Source organism: Callionymus lyra, chromosome 13, assembly GCF_982586985.1.
Source record: "Callionymus lyra chromosome 13, fCalLyr1.hap1.1, whole genome shotgun sequence".
NCBI lineage: Eukaryota > Metazoa > Chordata > Actinopteri > Syngnathiformes > Callionymidae > Callionymus > Callionymus lyra.
In genome coordinates, this window is record NC_141830.1 from 10,478,189 (window position 1) to 10,494,982 (window position 16,794).

Consider the following 16,794-nt stretch of genomic DNA (forward strand, 5'->3'; position numbering starts at 1 on the left):
GTACAAGATGGATGGATGGATGGATGAATAGATGGATAGATGGATAGATGGATAGATATTCTGCATGTATGTGTGTATATGTATATAAACGTGTGTGTGTTATCTAATAATTTTTACTTCTTATCATTATACTTTTCACGTTTAAGATTAAAAGAAAAATAAACCTATAAGGTGAATTAAATGAAAATATATATAAGTATAATATAAATAGGTATAATGTATGTATAAATATAATATAAGTATAATTATAATATAAGTATAATATAAATAGGTATCATATATGTATACATATAATATAAGTATAATTATAATATAAGTATAATATAAATAGGTATATTATACGTATACATATAGTATACGTATAATATAATATAAGTATAATATAAATATACATCTTTACAGCTTGAAGCGAGTTTTTTTCCCTCATCGACGGTGTCCCGATCCTCCGCTCGACGCTCGACTCATCTGGTCTGCCTGTTTTTTCCGAGCCTTTCTTTCTTTTCTTTTTTTTTTTTCCTCCTCCAGCGGAGCCCAGCCCTCCTCCATCTCCTCCCTCCTCTCTCCCAGTAAGTTGGATGTGATCGGCTCCGGGCCCTGCTGCCGTGAGTTGTCGGTGCGGGCGCTGCTGAACATGGCGTCGGACGGGATGATTTTAACGAACCACGACCACCAAATCCGAGTCGGCGTCCTGACAGGTAACGTGGCACGATCTTCCTCTTTATTTTATAAAAAAAAAAGGGGGGGGTGCTAGGGGGGAACGGGATGAGATTGAAAGAGGGTTTAAAGGGGGGGTAGAACAGCATCTCTCGTCAACGTGGATGCTGGAAAAGATGACGTCTGCTCGATGGATGAAGGTCCCCCCCCCCCCCCCTCTTCGGTTCTTCTTCTCGGCCCGGCGCGCTACATCAGATCCGTATGCGGTTCTGGCTAAAAATGTAGGGGTTCAGTTTATGTGCGCTGAATAATTCATGCGCGTCTGTCAGAGACGGGATTTACAGCTGAGGGTTGCGTGCGTGAGGATGCTCGGCAGGTATGGATCACACCAGCATCAGCATCAGCACCAGCAGCAGCAGCTGACCGCAGCGCTTTCCTCCAACTCTCGACGGCCTCATGCTCTCTCGCAAGATTCCTTTATGTCTGACACTTTCTTCTATATATATATATATGTGTGTGTGTGTGTGTGTGCGTGCGCTCACGACGGCGCGCGTGCGCGGACATACTGCTTTGTCATGTTTCTCTGCTGTGATCGGAATATTCGTGGAGGGTATGTGGAGGATCTAGCGAGGAGTTGTTGGTGCATGATGATAAAAAAAAAAAAAAGAAAAGCAGGAATACCCTCTTTCTCTCCTTCTCTCTCTCGCTCCCTCCATCCATCAATATTTCAGGAGCGGACTTTTCTCCGCATGTGAAAACCCAGGCAACATAGTATGTGCAGAGATTCTCTCCTAAAAATCTGCCAGGGAAACCCCCACCAACAGCAGCACTATGTCCTCCTCCTCCTCCTCCTTCTCCTCCTTCCCTGCTCCTCCTCCTCCTCTTCAGATCTCTGTCCGTGGTGCTGAGATCCAGCATCAGTCACAAATCAGTGCGGTACTGACCTGAGCACAGTAAACACTGCATCAAATAGATGGACGCGGCGAGGGAACAGGCGTCAGGTGGGGATGGATTGGGCTGAAGTTTGGTTTCCGAACCTGACGGAGAAACATGTTTCAAAGGTTCTTTAAGCTCCAGATGTAGACTCCAGATATTGTCGTTCTCTCCACGAATGCTCTTGATAATAACTCTCTCTTTATAGCTCGGAATAAATGAGTGCTTTTGTTGTGGTTAGCTTAAGTAGTTTTAAGTTGTGGACTATTTTTTTTGGGGGGGGGGGGCTTTTGGACAGAATTTTTAGGTTGTAAAGTGAGGGTGTGGTCCAGAGCTGCCTCACGAAAAAAAGTGCAGCGGCTCAAAGTTAGACACGACTGAGCATCCTTATGCTTTAAAAAACAAAAAACATCTGAAATATTGCAGTTATATTTTACAACTATTTGAAAGTCAAGTGAAAGTTAATTCTCCTCCAAAAATGTTTATATTTTTAAGTTAAAAATGGACTCTATTAAGAACTCATGTTTGATGTATGTTGCAGCAGTTTCAACCTGATTTTTAATCAGAATAAGTCATAAATGTATCAATAATGTGTAAAAAAAAAAAAATCTTGTGGGAAATTTAATTTGATTAAAACAAAAACTGGAGGCGCTAAGTAGGTTTCCCCTCAGTGGTCATAATGTTATGGTAAATTGTGGTGAAGATTGTACCTTCATATTCCTAATAAATATAATTAAGGTTCATCTTATTAAATCTTCAAATATTTGGGTTCAAGTTCGATGAAAGCCTCATTGCCAAGAGAGTCGCGGGATCCAAAAAGGTTCCGACCTTCGTCCTGTCACTCCTGGAGCCGATGATGTCAAAACTACACCGACCGTCAAAGTCAATATTGTGACAGCTTTATCTTCATGATCTCTCGCAGCTCCGCCCCTCCTTCTCCCCTAACTACGCCCGGGCCGCCGGTCACACTCTCACGCCCGCTTCATTTTGAAGTGCCGTCTAAAAAAACCCGCTACTGTATCCTTGTGGTGTTGACAGACAGTCAGTCAGTGTCATCTCCCGGAGCAGAGTTGACAATCCCTGCATATATATGTGGCTGTTGAGATGCAGAGTCACACACCGACAGGCTTATTTGTCTTCTCTGTCGTGTGCAGTAGGACGACGACGCTGTCGGTGAAAACAAAAGCTCTGCAGAAGTCAGGACGTGGCAATAAGCCGCCATGTTTTACATGACCCTCTACCTTTTTTTTTTTTTTTTTTTTTTTAAATAGTGCCGGGATTAATCCTGTTTACTGTCACTGAGAAGTTGTGGGTAGGTTGACTGGATCCACAATGTTCTTGCTGTAGCGGCGGCGTGAGCGGAATGCTAAAAGGCTCCGGAGCAGTGCTCAATCTCCTTTTCCTCGCGAGGGTTAAAGGCCAGTTGTCCACTCCTGTAGCCCTTCACGGGGGAGGAGATGAGACCTTGGCGCGCTCTCCTCCATCATTTAGCCTCCTCATCCCTTCAGACAGGTGACGGAGCCCAGGGGACATTCTCTGACATCTCGGGCCCCCGCGCGGGAGGAGGGTGGAGGTGTTGTGTATTTTGCGGTGAGGCTGCATAACGTGCTCGAGAGAAGTAACATGTTTTTTTGTGTTGATGATTCATCTTTAGTCATCTCCAGTCGGTTAAACATCACAAGACTTGAAACATCGCTTTTCAATTTTTAACCATTTACGGCCGGGTTGGTAGAGAGTCAAAGTTTATTGGTTCTAATGGCTGGAGTTTCTTCTCTATCTTGATGTTTTGGTGTCTGAGAGTCTTGAAGAATTTCTTTCACAACTCTGACAGAAGAGAACTCACAGTATGTAAGTAGTGACAAAACTTAGCCAAAAATTAAAGTAACAGAAGTAAACTTGCGTATGTTAGTATTGCTGCTCGTATTGCCAAAATTTTGCCCTAAAATTTTACTAACAGAAATAAACTCACAGTATGTAATTATTTACAAAACTTAGCCCTAAAATTATACTAACAGAAGTAAACTCACAGTAAGTATTGACAAAACTTAGCCCTGAAATTAAACTAACATAAGTAAACTTGCGTATGTTAGTATTGAAAAAATGTAGCCCTAAAATTAAACTGACAGAGGTAAACTCTCAGTATGTAAGAATTGAAAAAACTTAGCCCTAAAATTATACTAACAGAAGTAAACTCACAGTATGTTAGAAATGACCAAACTTAGCCCTAAAAGAATACTAACAGAATTAAACTCACAGTATGTTAGAAATGACAAAACTTAGCCCTAAAATTTTACTAACAGAAGTAAACTCACAGTATGTTAGTAATGACAAAACTTAGCCCTAAAATTAAACTGATAGAAGGAAACTCACATTACGTTTGTACTGTGCACATCTGCACGTAGATTTACTCATGTTTCATTAGTGAAACTCTTTCAATAATATGTTCTCTAGCGTTGCTACTGTGCGCACGATTCTCATGATAACACAACAACAGAGAATCAATCCGCTGCCTTAATCTGTGTAAAGCCTGCGCACACATGTGTGAGGCCATGTGGCACTTTTCACCACACGCTATTGTAACATGAAGTTAAATGAATTACTTTCCGTAGATGACATGTTATTCTGCAGATTAGGACTCGACCAGCGATGAGGACGTTGAGTTTTCATCTCTCACTTGTAACAGGGATTAGTGTGTAGCTCTCCAAACTTGTGTGTCAATCTGGTGAAAACATGACTCGGCATCCCAGCGACATTCACAGGGAAGTTGTTCTAGAGTAGAATTAATCCCGATTTTCATTCTGTTTTCATGTCAGCACTTGTTTCCTGAAAAGATTATTTTGTGTATTCTGAGTTTAGTTCATAGGTTCAGCTGATATGTCTCACTTACTGATCTTAGGCAAGTTCTAGTTTTAGTCTTAAATAAGTCAAGTTCTAGTCTTAGATCCAGTCAAGTTCTAGTTTTGGATCTATTCGAGTTCTAGTCTTAAATAAGTCAAGTTCTAGTCTTAAATAAGTCAAGTTCTAGTCTTAGATCTAGTCAAGTTCTAGTCTTAGATATTGTCAAGTTCTAGCTTTAGATCAAGTGAAGTTCAAGTCTAAGATCTAGTATTAGATCTAGTCAAGTTTTAGTCATAGATTCAGTCAAGTTCTATTCTTACATCAACTCAAGTTCTAGTCTTGGATCTAGTCAAGTTCTAGTCTTGGATCTAGTCAAGTTCTAGTCTTAGATCTAGTCAAGTTCTAGTCTTGGATTCAGTCAACTTCTAGTCTTATATCAACTCAAGTTCTAGCTTTAGATCTAGTCAAGTTCTGGTCTTAAATAAATCAAGTTCTGTGGTGTGTCCCAAATCGCGCACTTCTGCACTTGAGCAGTGAGCAGTGTGCGACAATATAGTGCGCTATACACACTTTATTGTCGCACTCAAACGGCCAGAAAATTGAGTGTGGATCGATGGACACTTTTCACCCTCAACAGCCGCCATCTTAGTGACGTAGATGATGCTAAACCGAAGCTACGTCACTGACTTAGGCGTCTTCGGAGCAGATAACTACGTAAATGTCTCGATAAAAAACACAAATTTTACCACGAAAAGTGATGTTAAGTGTCGACGCTAGAGTTCCAACTTCTGGTTGCAGTCAGCGTTAAAAAGTAGTAGAAGAAGAAGCTGTCGAGTCATTTCTGAGTTGTGTAGCGGCAGTGTTTGGTTTGAGACAGTACTACACTGTCGACATAAGTGCTCTTCATTACAGTGTACTGTAAAGCGGTGCACTTAGAGAAGTGCGTGATTTGATGTTTCGTTGTGAGTCAGATCAATACTTGTTGTCACCACTGGTGTACAGACATTGATGCTGATTTTTTAGCATTAAAAATCCGATAGAGTAACGAATCAGGCAGCAGGTGGCAGCAGCGTTACAAAACTTGCCAGAAAACGACATAAAAATGCACTTAACGTTCTTTCAGACATCGGAGGCGATGGGTTGAAAATCGTGGCTCTTTGCTGTGGAACATCTGAAACGTTTCCCTTGAATGTGTCTCATCGTCGGTGAGCGTCACTTCTCCTGCCTGGACTTGTCTGGCTGCAGATGGGATAATAACTATTTAATCTGCTTTTCCACATAATTTAATCTGGAACTTGTCCCGAGCTCACCTTAACAGCTCAGTCGCTAAAGAGGCTCGCCTCGGAGAAGTCGAGTCAGCGGCAGGCAGGCTTTCGTGTGCCAGAGCACCTTGACCGACAAAAAAAAAAGAAAAAAGAAAAGAGGCGCCGCTGTCATCTGTCACACGGATCCGTGGGCAGCGTCCAGGTTCCACACACGGCTCCTCTCAAAGCCTGCATGACTCAATCCCAGTCAATCACTGATTCCTTTCTCTCGCCACCAACATGCATCCAGAATTAAACATCCCAGAATAGCTGAAGGTTTTTCTGGTAACGTGTGAGACTTGTCGGCAAGATGTTGTGCCGTGACTGGATACTGTGAGGTTCATGATGACACGTTTGCTAAATTTGAACTACCGTTGAGTCATTTATAAATTATATTTCAATCTTTTTAATTTAGATTAGATTTAGATTTTCTTTTTTTGTTTGTTCATTTTGGTGTTGCAATTAAACCTCCGGTCACAAGATGGCAGCAGTTATTCGGTTCCGAGGAATAACATAGTCCTGCAAGATCCTGGCAATGACTGAGGACCAGAGGATACAGTCGACTCCAGCTGCGTTTAACTATAAATTAATCCAAAAGAGAACAATCACAAGATGTCACAAAATTTGGTGGCCACCAAAATCTTTCAGAAAATTATGTATCATGAAATACATTTGTGATATTTATTTATACTCACAGCCTTAATTATTGGTTTGACTCTAAAATTGTCATTATTACAATTTATATGAAATATTACAGTTCTTTGTTCAGACCTTTACTAATTTATTACTTATTACTTTTTCCCCCTTTTTTATTAACACTTTTCATCCATTTTTTGAACGATTTACATTTAAATAAACTATGTATTTAAATAAAGATTAAACAGTAAAATACAAATTATATTTTTTATTTGATTATTGGCTCTTTTAATCTTTCTTTTTTTTTATTATCTCTGTTTTCCTCTTTTTCTTCGGATTGGGTCAAAGTAAAAACACACACAGGAGAATATGTCAATACATAAGACCCACAACTGTTGGGATTACATGTATGTGTGTTTACAAACAAAGGTGACATACACAAAAGTGTGTAATTGTGAATCAATGTGTTACTTTTCCAGCTTGTCCTTCATCGACTGTTAGAGCGGACATGTCATTATACATTCTATACATCAATGCTGTTGAACATTAATCTAGAGAAGTGGGAGTGCTGCTTATGGAAGCGGCTGTATGTATGAAAGGGGGCGCTAGAGAGCTGTTTTACTCACTCAGTGAGATTTGATGTTCATTGTTGAGCATTAGAAGCTCTACTCCGAGTATCTAATGACTGAGCTCCTCGAAGTTTGAATGTACCTGCAATGACACACAATTGTGCTTCTTCAAAACATACTAACAAATACACAAATTAAATAATGTCTACAACACACAAGAGATTCACACAAAGTATCAAACTTGAACTTAAACAAATTCATTTTAATTTATATCATACAAGAGATACACAAAACATGATAATCATATACTCTACACACACTCTTGTTGATACACACCATTCACATAAATTGACATGTTTACGAGTGATACACAATCTCTTACAGACTCACTAACAGCATTTACACAACATAAACACAGTGACATACATGTGTGACACAAACCTTTCAATGCTTACAGGAATAGACTCTCAAAAGTGAACTTTCAACCTCCAACAGATGCAAACACACAAAAGTGTCTCACAAATACACAATGATAAACACACAATAAATGGATTGCGTGCAGCCTTTGCGAAAACAATTTACACTCTAATACACAATTTGTGACAGGAACAGATATAAATACATTCATGCATCACACACTACACACCTACACACACACACACAAACAGCACGAGAAGTGAATGGTCAGTCGCCCCTAAACCCTAACGATATTTTCTTTTTACACATATGGTTTGATATTATAATTCCAATAATTCATAAATAATTGTTTTTAATGTAAAAGAAAAATATTTGTAGCCTTATAAATTCAATATAAAAATGTTGGTATAATATTGCCTCCATGATTGACAGTTCGATCATGCAGCTCGGTGCTCTTTTGGTAATGTCTGGCGGCACTTTATTTTATATTGAATTAAATAAGGCTACGAATAAAACAAATATAAATTTAGAAAATGTATTTTTGAAATTTTGAAATTAGGATATCAAAATCTATGTGTAAAAAAATATTAATTCATTTTGATTATATTTAAATGTGTAAATGGGATGTTTTAAAAGCTGCGACAAATTATACAAAGTTATTTTTTAAATAATTCTACCTCCAACATCGTGTCACGGATTCATTAAGTCTTCACTGCAAAAGGTCTTTTTACATTCAGTGCTGAGTGGAAAGAAGTATACGTTGCTGTTTGTGAGGCTGGTACACACACACACACAAGCACACACACACACACGCACACACACACGCACACACACTCTCTCCATCTTCCTGAGCCCATTACGGAATAATCCTTCCGTACTGTAAATCGTCTTTAATTGGGATGAGAGTTGGACGAGGAAGCAGACGGACTTTGGCAGCCGAGCTGCCGAGTCTCCTGTGCTCTCATCAGCTCCGGTCGACTCACGAGACCGGCGTCTCTCAGACCCGCTGTGTAGGTGTCGGCGACGGAGACGCACTACCTGCTGGCTCGGCTTAATGGTCTGTCACTCACCGGAGGTGATAATCACACGCCAGTTAAAAAAAAAAATGGTAACACATGATATTTTCGGAGGCTACAGGCCGCCATCTTTGCTAGTAACACCTCGGCGCAGTCGTAGTGTAAGATATAAGTCAACATAATTTTATATTAAACTATGATGATATTAATTACATGTGGAAATCAACACTTTGACAGCGAATTATCAATAATAAATGTTTATTATGCTCCTTAGAGACAACATTTTAGTTATACTATAACATACATCATAGAGAATTAACCAAAATTATTTAAAAATTAAAGGAAAACTATTAACAACCTGACCTCTGTGCCAGGAAATAAGAGTAACATCTACACACGCATCTCAAATAGACACTGCAAATAACAATGAATATTCAAAAATATATATATTTAAATTAGAATGTCGAGAGCAGGGATCAAAACGGCGAAACCCGGCGACCTCGAAAAAAAACCAGAGTGTGCGTTACCATATGAGCTAGTGCCAAAGTTACCCTTATGTACTTCAACTACCAGGGTCAGAACGTGAATCAATGCAAATATAGTTTATCATTTAATTAAGTATAAAAAGATAAAGAAATATTTAAAACAAAAGGTGGGAGTGTGGCGCCCCAGCGCCCTCTATGGGCTGCCACTGTTGATTAGATTGTATGCAATTTTCAGTGAATTAAAATGTTGAGTGTCTAAAATTGAAACCTCTTTTCAACATCCCCTCTGGGGGTTTTCGACAAGACACTGTGGCTAATTTCCGATCTGTCCTTGAAGATTGAAGGGTTTTTTTTGTATCAAAGTCAAATATTTTTGTGAATGAGGTTAAAATTTTGAATTTCAAGGCTCTTCCTCTTTGCTTATTTCCCATCGAAGGTTGCTAAGACAAGTCTTCACAAGACTTTTCCACCATGCCTGCACTCTGTTCATCACCTCTGTCTATTATATCGGTTGTCTCCGATCCTCAGTCCCTGGGTCAAGACCGGTTCCTGAGGCACTAGTTTCGGCATCGGACAGAAAGCAAAAATAGTTGATATACTTTCTGTTCTAGTGATTATAACTGTCCAAAGGTTTTTTTAAATTAAAAAAAAAGATCGTAATTTCTCACTCACTTCAGTCCAGTTTACTTGACAAGTAAAGTAGTGAAACAGAAGCTCTATTTAAATGTATTTCCCATGGTACTTAAAAAAGGTCTGTGAATATAAAGACTACATTGCAAAAAAAATGTAGGGGAACCTTCTATTGTATACACCTCCAATGTAACAAACACAAATTAGAAATCAGAAAGAAGGCACATACTGCTGCCAAACTCATTTGTACTCATCAATACTTGTCTGTGTGTACAAAACTCTCTTTTCATTTAAATACTTACGTTAGAAAACTGGATTAAGCCCCGCCCACTGAAAACATCTGAACTCTTGTTTACCATAACCACACCCACTCTGCTGTGATTGGTCAAGCATCGAGGTTTGCCCACCTCCAAGGAACTCGTTGTATAAACAAAGCAGGCCGTGATTACAGCTGACTGGAGGAGGAGTGAAGCCATTATTACGTCATAATGTAATCCGCTCTCGTAACCTCTCGTTCGCCGACATTTAAAAAAGGGGGGAGAGCTTTGTAAAGTAGTAACTGTATGAAGTAATAATGAAACATTGTCATTTTAAGGGACTTACTTTAAAAGGTTAGTTGCCCTTCAAGAAAATCTCTTCACAACCTGAAAACACCTTCACACACGCAGTGACACACTTTAAATCACACAAATCTTAACGATACTGAAAAGTTAGCAGCGAGAAGCCATACATGAAAATAACAAAGATTCAAATGTTCTGTTCCATTTTAAAATCATTTGAATCTATATTTAAAAAATGCATTCTTTGCCTTAAATAAACCAAAAACATCCTGCAACCATTTTTAATTTTTTTTTGCAAAGAAGACCCACGACCCCGATGTTTTTCTTGGCTTCACAGACGATCACTCCCTCTCGTCCCCCGGTGATAACCTGTGCAGCGACAGCATGTCTGAGTGATGGCGATAGAGACGGAGATAAAAGATCCGGCAGCGGATCTGGATCTCGTGTCCCGGCTTGAGGTGTTAATTAGGGGCCGGTGTGGGTGTGTGTGTAGGGGGGTGAAGGAAGTATAGGGTTACGCATTGATTCATCGCTAGCCTTTGTGTTTACACGTCGTCATCAGGGGACAACTCATCCTGAAGTGACAACCCTGTACCACACTTTTTTAGATAGAAAATAAACTAAAAGTTTCCATTTTAGCTCTCAATGCTAGCATTAGCTTATAGCATCTGTGAGGCGAGTTAAACGTTCATAACACAGGACTCTTTAAGGCAAATATATCTACTTTCCAATCTTTCATCCAATTCCTCTTTCATTCTTAATTTCAAAACTTAAACACAGTAGTGTTCCCTGGTTATCAATATGCATTAGGATGAAATGGTTTTGGTTTAACTTTAAGTCAAAACTGAATTTGATTTGCAAACTCTTGCCTTAACTTAAAATTATTGATTTTTTTCCCCCAAGATATGTTTATTGGCTTGATGGATCTACTGACTCCTTATGACATCTTAAGACGTTTCTATTTGTTCAGGCTTTTCCTTGATTTTCTGGAACTCCTGTGTTGTTCTCAGTATTATCTTGATCTTTAAAGTATGTACTTTTTTGAGTATTGTTTTGATTGTTTGAGCGCTTTGTGACCCTGGTCTCGAAAAGCGCTGAATAAATAAATATTACTTACTTACTTACTTACATATTACTATTTTATTCTTTATAACAAACAAACGGCTATAATTAAATACACAAAAGTAGTTTTTGTCTCGGTAAAATAACAGAAATAGAGGGAAATCACTTCAAAGTAATCTTGAACCCAGTTAGCTAACTTTAATAGAAAATTATGTTGCCAAACTAAAGTGTACTTGTCTCTACATAGAACTTTAGTACTAATGGAAACTGTGATGTTTATTTGCAAGCCACATGTAAGACTGTTAGATAACCGTTTGTAGACTCACTCTGTGATCAACTTTTACATGTTTTACATGTGAGTGGTGAAAATACTGCTTCTGTGTAGGTTTCAGCGAAACAAAAAATCCATGGACGGCGAAATGTCAGTGGAAGTGATTCACACAGTTGTGCGTCTTTCTGGTGAATCTTAGATAAGTTAACCTTTAGTGCATTGATGGTTGATGGTTGATGTAAGCAAGGAAATGGAAAAATATTAGCTTTATATTGTCCATTGCATGTGTGTTGTGTAGTGCTGTGTCGTTTAAGTTTTTTTCTATTTTTGCAATTAAAGTTTAATAAATATATTTTATTCTAATCAATGTATGTATCAATACATCCATTTCATCATAGTACACACACCTGGCCTACATGGAAGGAGTTTTATATGTTGATTATATGTTGATATGTTGATTCTATCAAATGTTGTGTTGATCACACTACGCAATGTCTTGTATATAGTGCGAATCAAAAAAGCATAATGAATAGTAATCGCAACATTGGTGATAATAATAATAATTTCCCCTAAAATCTTTCAGGGCTGCTTTTGAAAACCTGCATATCTCCCAAAGTAAGTCAGCACATTGACGCTAAGCTAACGCTAAACTAACGCTAAACTAACGCTAAACTAACGCTAAACTAACGCTAGCATGTAGGTTGATAACTTCATAAAAGAACAAAAACTTTCTCCTCACTGACATGATACACTTGTTGTAATTCCGGTTCGTATCCCAAAGTAACTGAGAAACTTCAGAATGCTAACGTTAAGCTAACATGATCATTTAGCAGATTTGTTGCTACTTGTTGATACTTATCTTTTCAAAATAAAAGCACCATACATACAGTATGCCATTTGTTTAACATTCACCTTCACTTCTCTTTTTGTGGTATGTGGTATGTTATCTTAACTTTATAAACGTTCAACTTTCTCAAGGAGATGTTGTCGTTGGTCATCGCCTATAACTAACTAATCATCACTAACCTTGAACTACACCAGCACGGTGGAACTGGGAAATCTTTTAGGCAGACAAATGTTTACAACTGTCTTCAAATAGTTGTTGTACACACTTACCAGTCCACTTGGTTTTAAGGAACCATCGCCGTCTCACATGACATACACAATTACAGGAGTTAAATATGGTTGAATATGTTTCAGCAGGGCCCAACACGAATAGGCCCCGCCCCTTCACCGCCAAATCAAAGTTATCTCTTACAAGATTATTTCACCGTTTATTTTGGCAGAATATCAAAGTCAACTAAGAAGATTTAGCAGTAAGATTTTTCTTTTTACAAAAATGTAAGAATAATAAATAAAATAAATAAAAAAATCAAGAAAGTAAATTACTAACAGTTTGACAAATGCCTTCCGTCATTTTTAACTATTATAATAAATGGAGAATTAGGACAAAAATGAACTCTTATCAAGCGCAATATCAACATTTATAGCAGACCTTGGAAAAGTGTGGCCCAGGGGCCACATGCGGGCCTCTGATTCCATCTATGTGGCCCACATTATGTCAAAAATAATACTATTAAAACTGTAATAATGTTTTTGATGACTACCTAACAATTTATTTCAAGATCTGTGTTCAAATATGTTTTTCTCTTTTTGTCTTCCTTTATTCAAATCATTAAAGGTAATGTATTTTTATTTTTTTAATTATTTTTTAAATAAAGTGCTTTTATATAAATTTTAAAATCGAATTTCAATTTAATTGAACTTATTTTATGGCATATTCTTTGCATGGCCGTTCCACACAGTGGGGCTGTCCAGGAGCTACTGCAACTGCTCCTGCTAGTACTACTATTATTGTTAATTCATCTATTATTAGCTACTGCTACTGTTGCAACATATTCAATTAAATATTTAATTTTATACTACTATAACATGTACTGAATGTATGAAACTTTAACAACAATTAAATGTACTACTCCTACTAGTACTACTATTATTGTTAGTAATACTAATTAAATTTTTATTAGCTACTGCTACTGTGGCAACATAGTCAATTTAATATTCAATTTTATACTACTAAAACATGTACTGGTATTGCTGATAATGTTGCTACAAGTAGTGAAACTTTAACAACAATTAAATGTACTACTCCTACTAGTACTACTATTATTGTTAGTAATACTAATTTAATTATTATTAGCTACTGCGACTGTTGCAACATAGTCAATTCAATATTCAATTTTATACTACTAAAACATGTACTGGTATTGCTGATAATGTTGCTACAAGTAGTGGAACTTTAACAACAATTAAATGTAGTACTACTACTAGTACTACTACTTCTATTGCTTAACAGTGGCATAAATACTGATATTGTCTTTATGTTACGTATTTTATTTTCAATTTTAAAATATATCACACATGGATTCTATTTTCTCCTTTAGAATCTTTAAAGAAAAATTGAAATAATTGAACAGACTAGGACTTAAAGTTATGTATGAATGTCCTTTTATTATTATTATTATTATTTTAAGTTTTTGTCCCTTCTTCGTTCTCGCTTGACAGCCCCTAAAAGCATTCACAGTATATATCGTGGTCCCTGAGAGACTTTAATTGCCAGCCCTTGACTTTTTTTTAGGAGTTGTTCATGTTTGTACTATTTGGACGTGGATAGATATTATGAACAGTGTGCGCCTGTGAGCCCCGTGATTGGCTGCGACCCGAACAAGGGAATAAGTGATCAAAAAATGAATGAATGAAGGTTTACAATCGCGTTGAGGCCAAGAACAAGAGCACAGAGACGAGGTGGTACTTCTGGCTGTCTCCCCTGCCAACGGACTCCTTTTCCCGACACGCTGCCAGGGTCACCGTTGTGGGTAAGAGACTGGTCAAAACGACACACCCCCACAACCATAGACACACACACTTACACTCTTAAAGCGATAGTTCACATGAAACCGCTACAAACAAGCTTTTTTGTAACATTTCCAATGTCGATATTCAATACAAGAGGGGCATTACAATGGAGTAATATGGAGGTTTTTTTGAGGTTTTTAAGTCTCTTTTTTGACGAAGATGCAGACAAAGTAAACTGAGCTACATTAAAATCAACAAAACATTTTTGTCTATAACTCTAAAAAGTAACAGATTCATCTGAAAATAATCCCCAACCCTAGTCGACATGAGTGCAAGTAGAGAATTTGTGACATCAGAGTTTTCAACTCTCAAGTCCAGACGTGTGCAACGTGTTGATCGATGTCTGCGACACATGCTTCCGGCAAACCAGGATGGTCTGAATGGAGGATCAGTGTTTCTGTGAAAATGTCATACATCCTACAGGCGGAGATGAGGGAAAAGGACAGAAATAAACGTCCGAAATCAATTCTGAATCCGTGGAAATCGTTAGAAATCTGGAGAAAAATAACAGAGCGATATACATCAACTGACTTTTTAAACGAAGTATTCTATACTTATCACTTCCTTGGCGTGTTAAGACGACTGGAACATGTTCTCATGTTTCCGCACACCCTCTTTCTTCTCCTGGCTTGCTTTTTTACCTTCCATATTCCCTCACCTCGACTTCTCCGCCCACCAGTCTTACGTTTTAAGCTTCAGGTTCTCGACCTCACCTCGCCAACATGGCTCAGGAGGCGAGCGTACCTGTGAAGGATGGAGGCGAGCGAGCGCTCCTAACAAGGTGTGCTCGATGGCAGGTTGTGGTCGAGGTGTTTTTATTCTTACTCAATTATTCACAGCATTTTTCTTCCCCTTTTTACAAACCACAAAGCACTTTCACATTGTGGACTCAAATGTTGATAGACGTAAAGCTCTATGATTTGGGTAAATAATCCTATTACTATTAAAAAAAATTGATTGCCGATATTTTGATTTAGCAGAGAATTTGTTAGACCAACACAATATTGGATATAATCGACTTATAAATACCTTCTTCCTGTAGAGCAGTGGTTCCCAACTCTATATACTTTCTCTTCTATTATTATAACTGTCTGAAATATGTTTTTTTGGGGGAAAAAGAACACAATTATTATTAACCCCCGTGTTATTTCAGGGTCAATCCCCGAAAACAAATGGGTTTGTGGTATCCCTTGTGTTGTCTCTGGGTCAAGGTGAACAACCTCTACCACTGTATATTTATTTATGGAAAAGGTTGTTCACCTTTGACCCAGAGGCAACACAAAGGATACCACAAACACGTTTGTTTTTGGGCCTTTGGGTCACCTTGACCCTGAGATAACACAAGGGTTAAAGATGTATTTTATCTAAGGTAACATTAGCCTGTGACTCTTAAAGCATCAAGACACTTGTTTTAGTTACGTTAATCGGTAACTAAAGTCGCTACATTAAAATGAACAAACATTTTTGTCCATAACTCTAAAAAGGAACAGATTACTCTGAAAATAATCCCAACCCTTAGTAGACATGAGGGTGAGTAGAAAATGAGTTCCAATACAACTGCCCTTTTTCTGAAGTTAGGAGACCAGGACCAGCATCCACCTGGACTGCACCAACCTGCAGGGGAACTCTGATTTCTTCCCTTCAAATATAATATTACATACTATTTATATCATGTTGGATCAATAAACATTTGAATTAAAACATCATCATTGCACACATCGTCAGCTGGAAATAAAATACATCATATGAAATTATAAACTGACACTTAATATACACCCCCCTCGACCCCACCCCAGCGATGGTAGCGCCAAATGACCTCACCTAAGAGGTCATACATGTGTTAAAAGCAGGAACTAAACTTACCTTTAACCTTTTGCTCCTGGACCACATGGTGATTAAATGATCGTATTCAAAGTGATGAAGAATTGAAGGAACAAGTCACTTTGTCATAGGTTGTGCACTGGTTCTTGATTCACTGAACATACTTATGGTTGTTCCTCATATGTTCTTCTTTGGCATCAAATGAGCATTGTCTGTTTGGTCTTGTGGTTCTGCCGAGGTCATTTCCAAAAAAAAACAACCTCTCACTCGCCAAGTATCACATCATGATCCGTGTCTTCTTCTTTTTTGGCGGCTAAGAACCGTGACTTGGATGGTGCATATCGCCCCCTACTGCACCATTTTAACTGTTTAAATCGCAAATTTCAAAATCGCATTCTCTTACATTGCAATGTCTATTTGAATCGAACCACAAAAAAAACACAAAAGCAACACACACAGACGCACACACACAACCACAAAAGCGACACACACACACCCAGCAGACAGTTTGATTGACGTGAAAAGGCATGGCTCAATGGCTGTGTTGTCCTTTTGCATCATTTATGCTCGTACAACAGGCGTGACTGGTGGTTCTGCTGATGTCGGCGCGTGACTGTGTGTTTGAAAGATTGAGTCGGGGAGTTTCTCACTCAATTTCCTCCGTTCTGCCTCATTGCCCCAC

General features: G+C 38.3%; 1 protein-coding gene across 8 annotated transcripts in view; it reads left to right on the forward strand.

Annotated features, from left to right (window-relative positions):
* Positions 1-542: 542 nt before the first annotated feature.
* The window catches only part of gphnb (gephyrin b), an 85,040-nt gene continuing 68,788 nt past the window's right edge, over positions 543-16,794 (forward strand). For all 8 annotated transcript variants that reach the window (XM_087805073.1, XM_087805074.1, XM_087805077.1 and 5 more), the window contains exon 1: positions 543-695. In XM_087805073.1, coding sequence (XP_087661199.1) covers positions 632-695 — 64 coding nt within the window. In that variant the 5' untranslated portion in view covers positions 543-631. The remainder of the gene's footprint in view (positions 696-16,794) is intronic.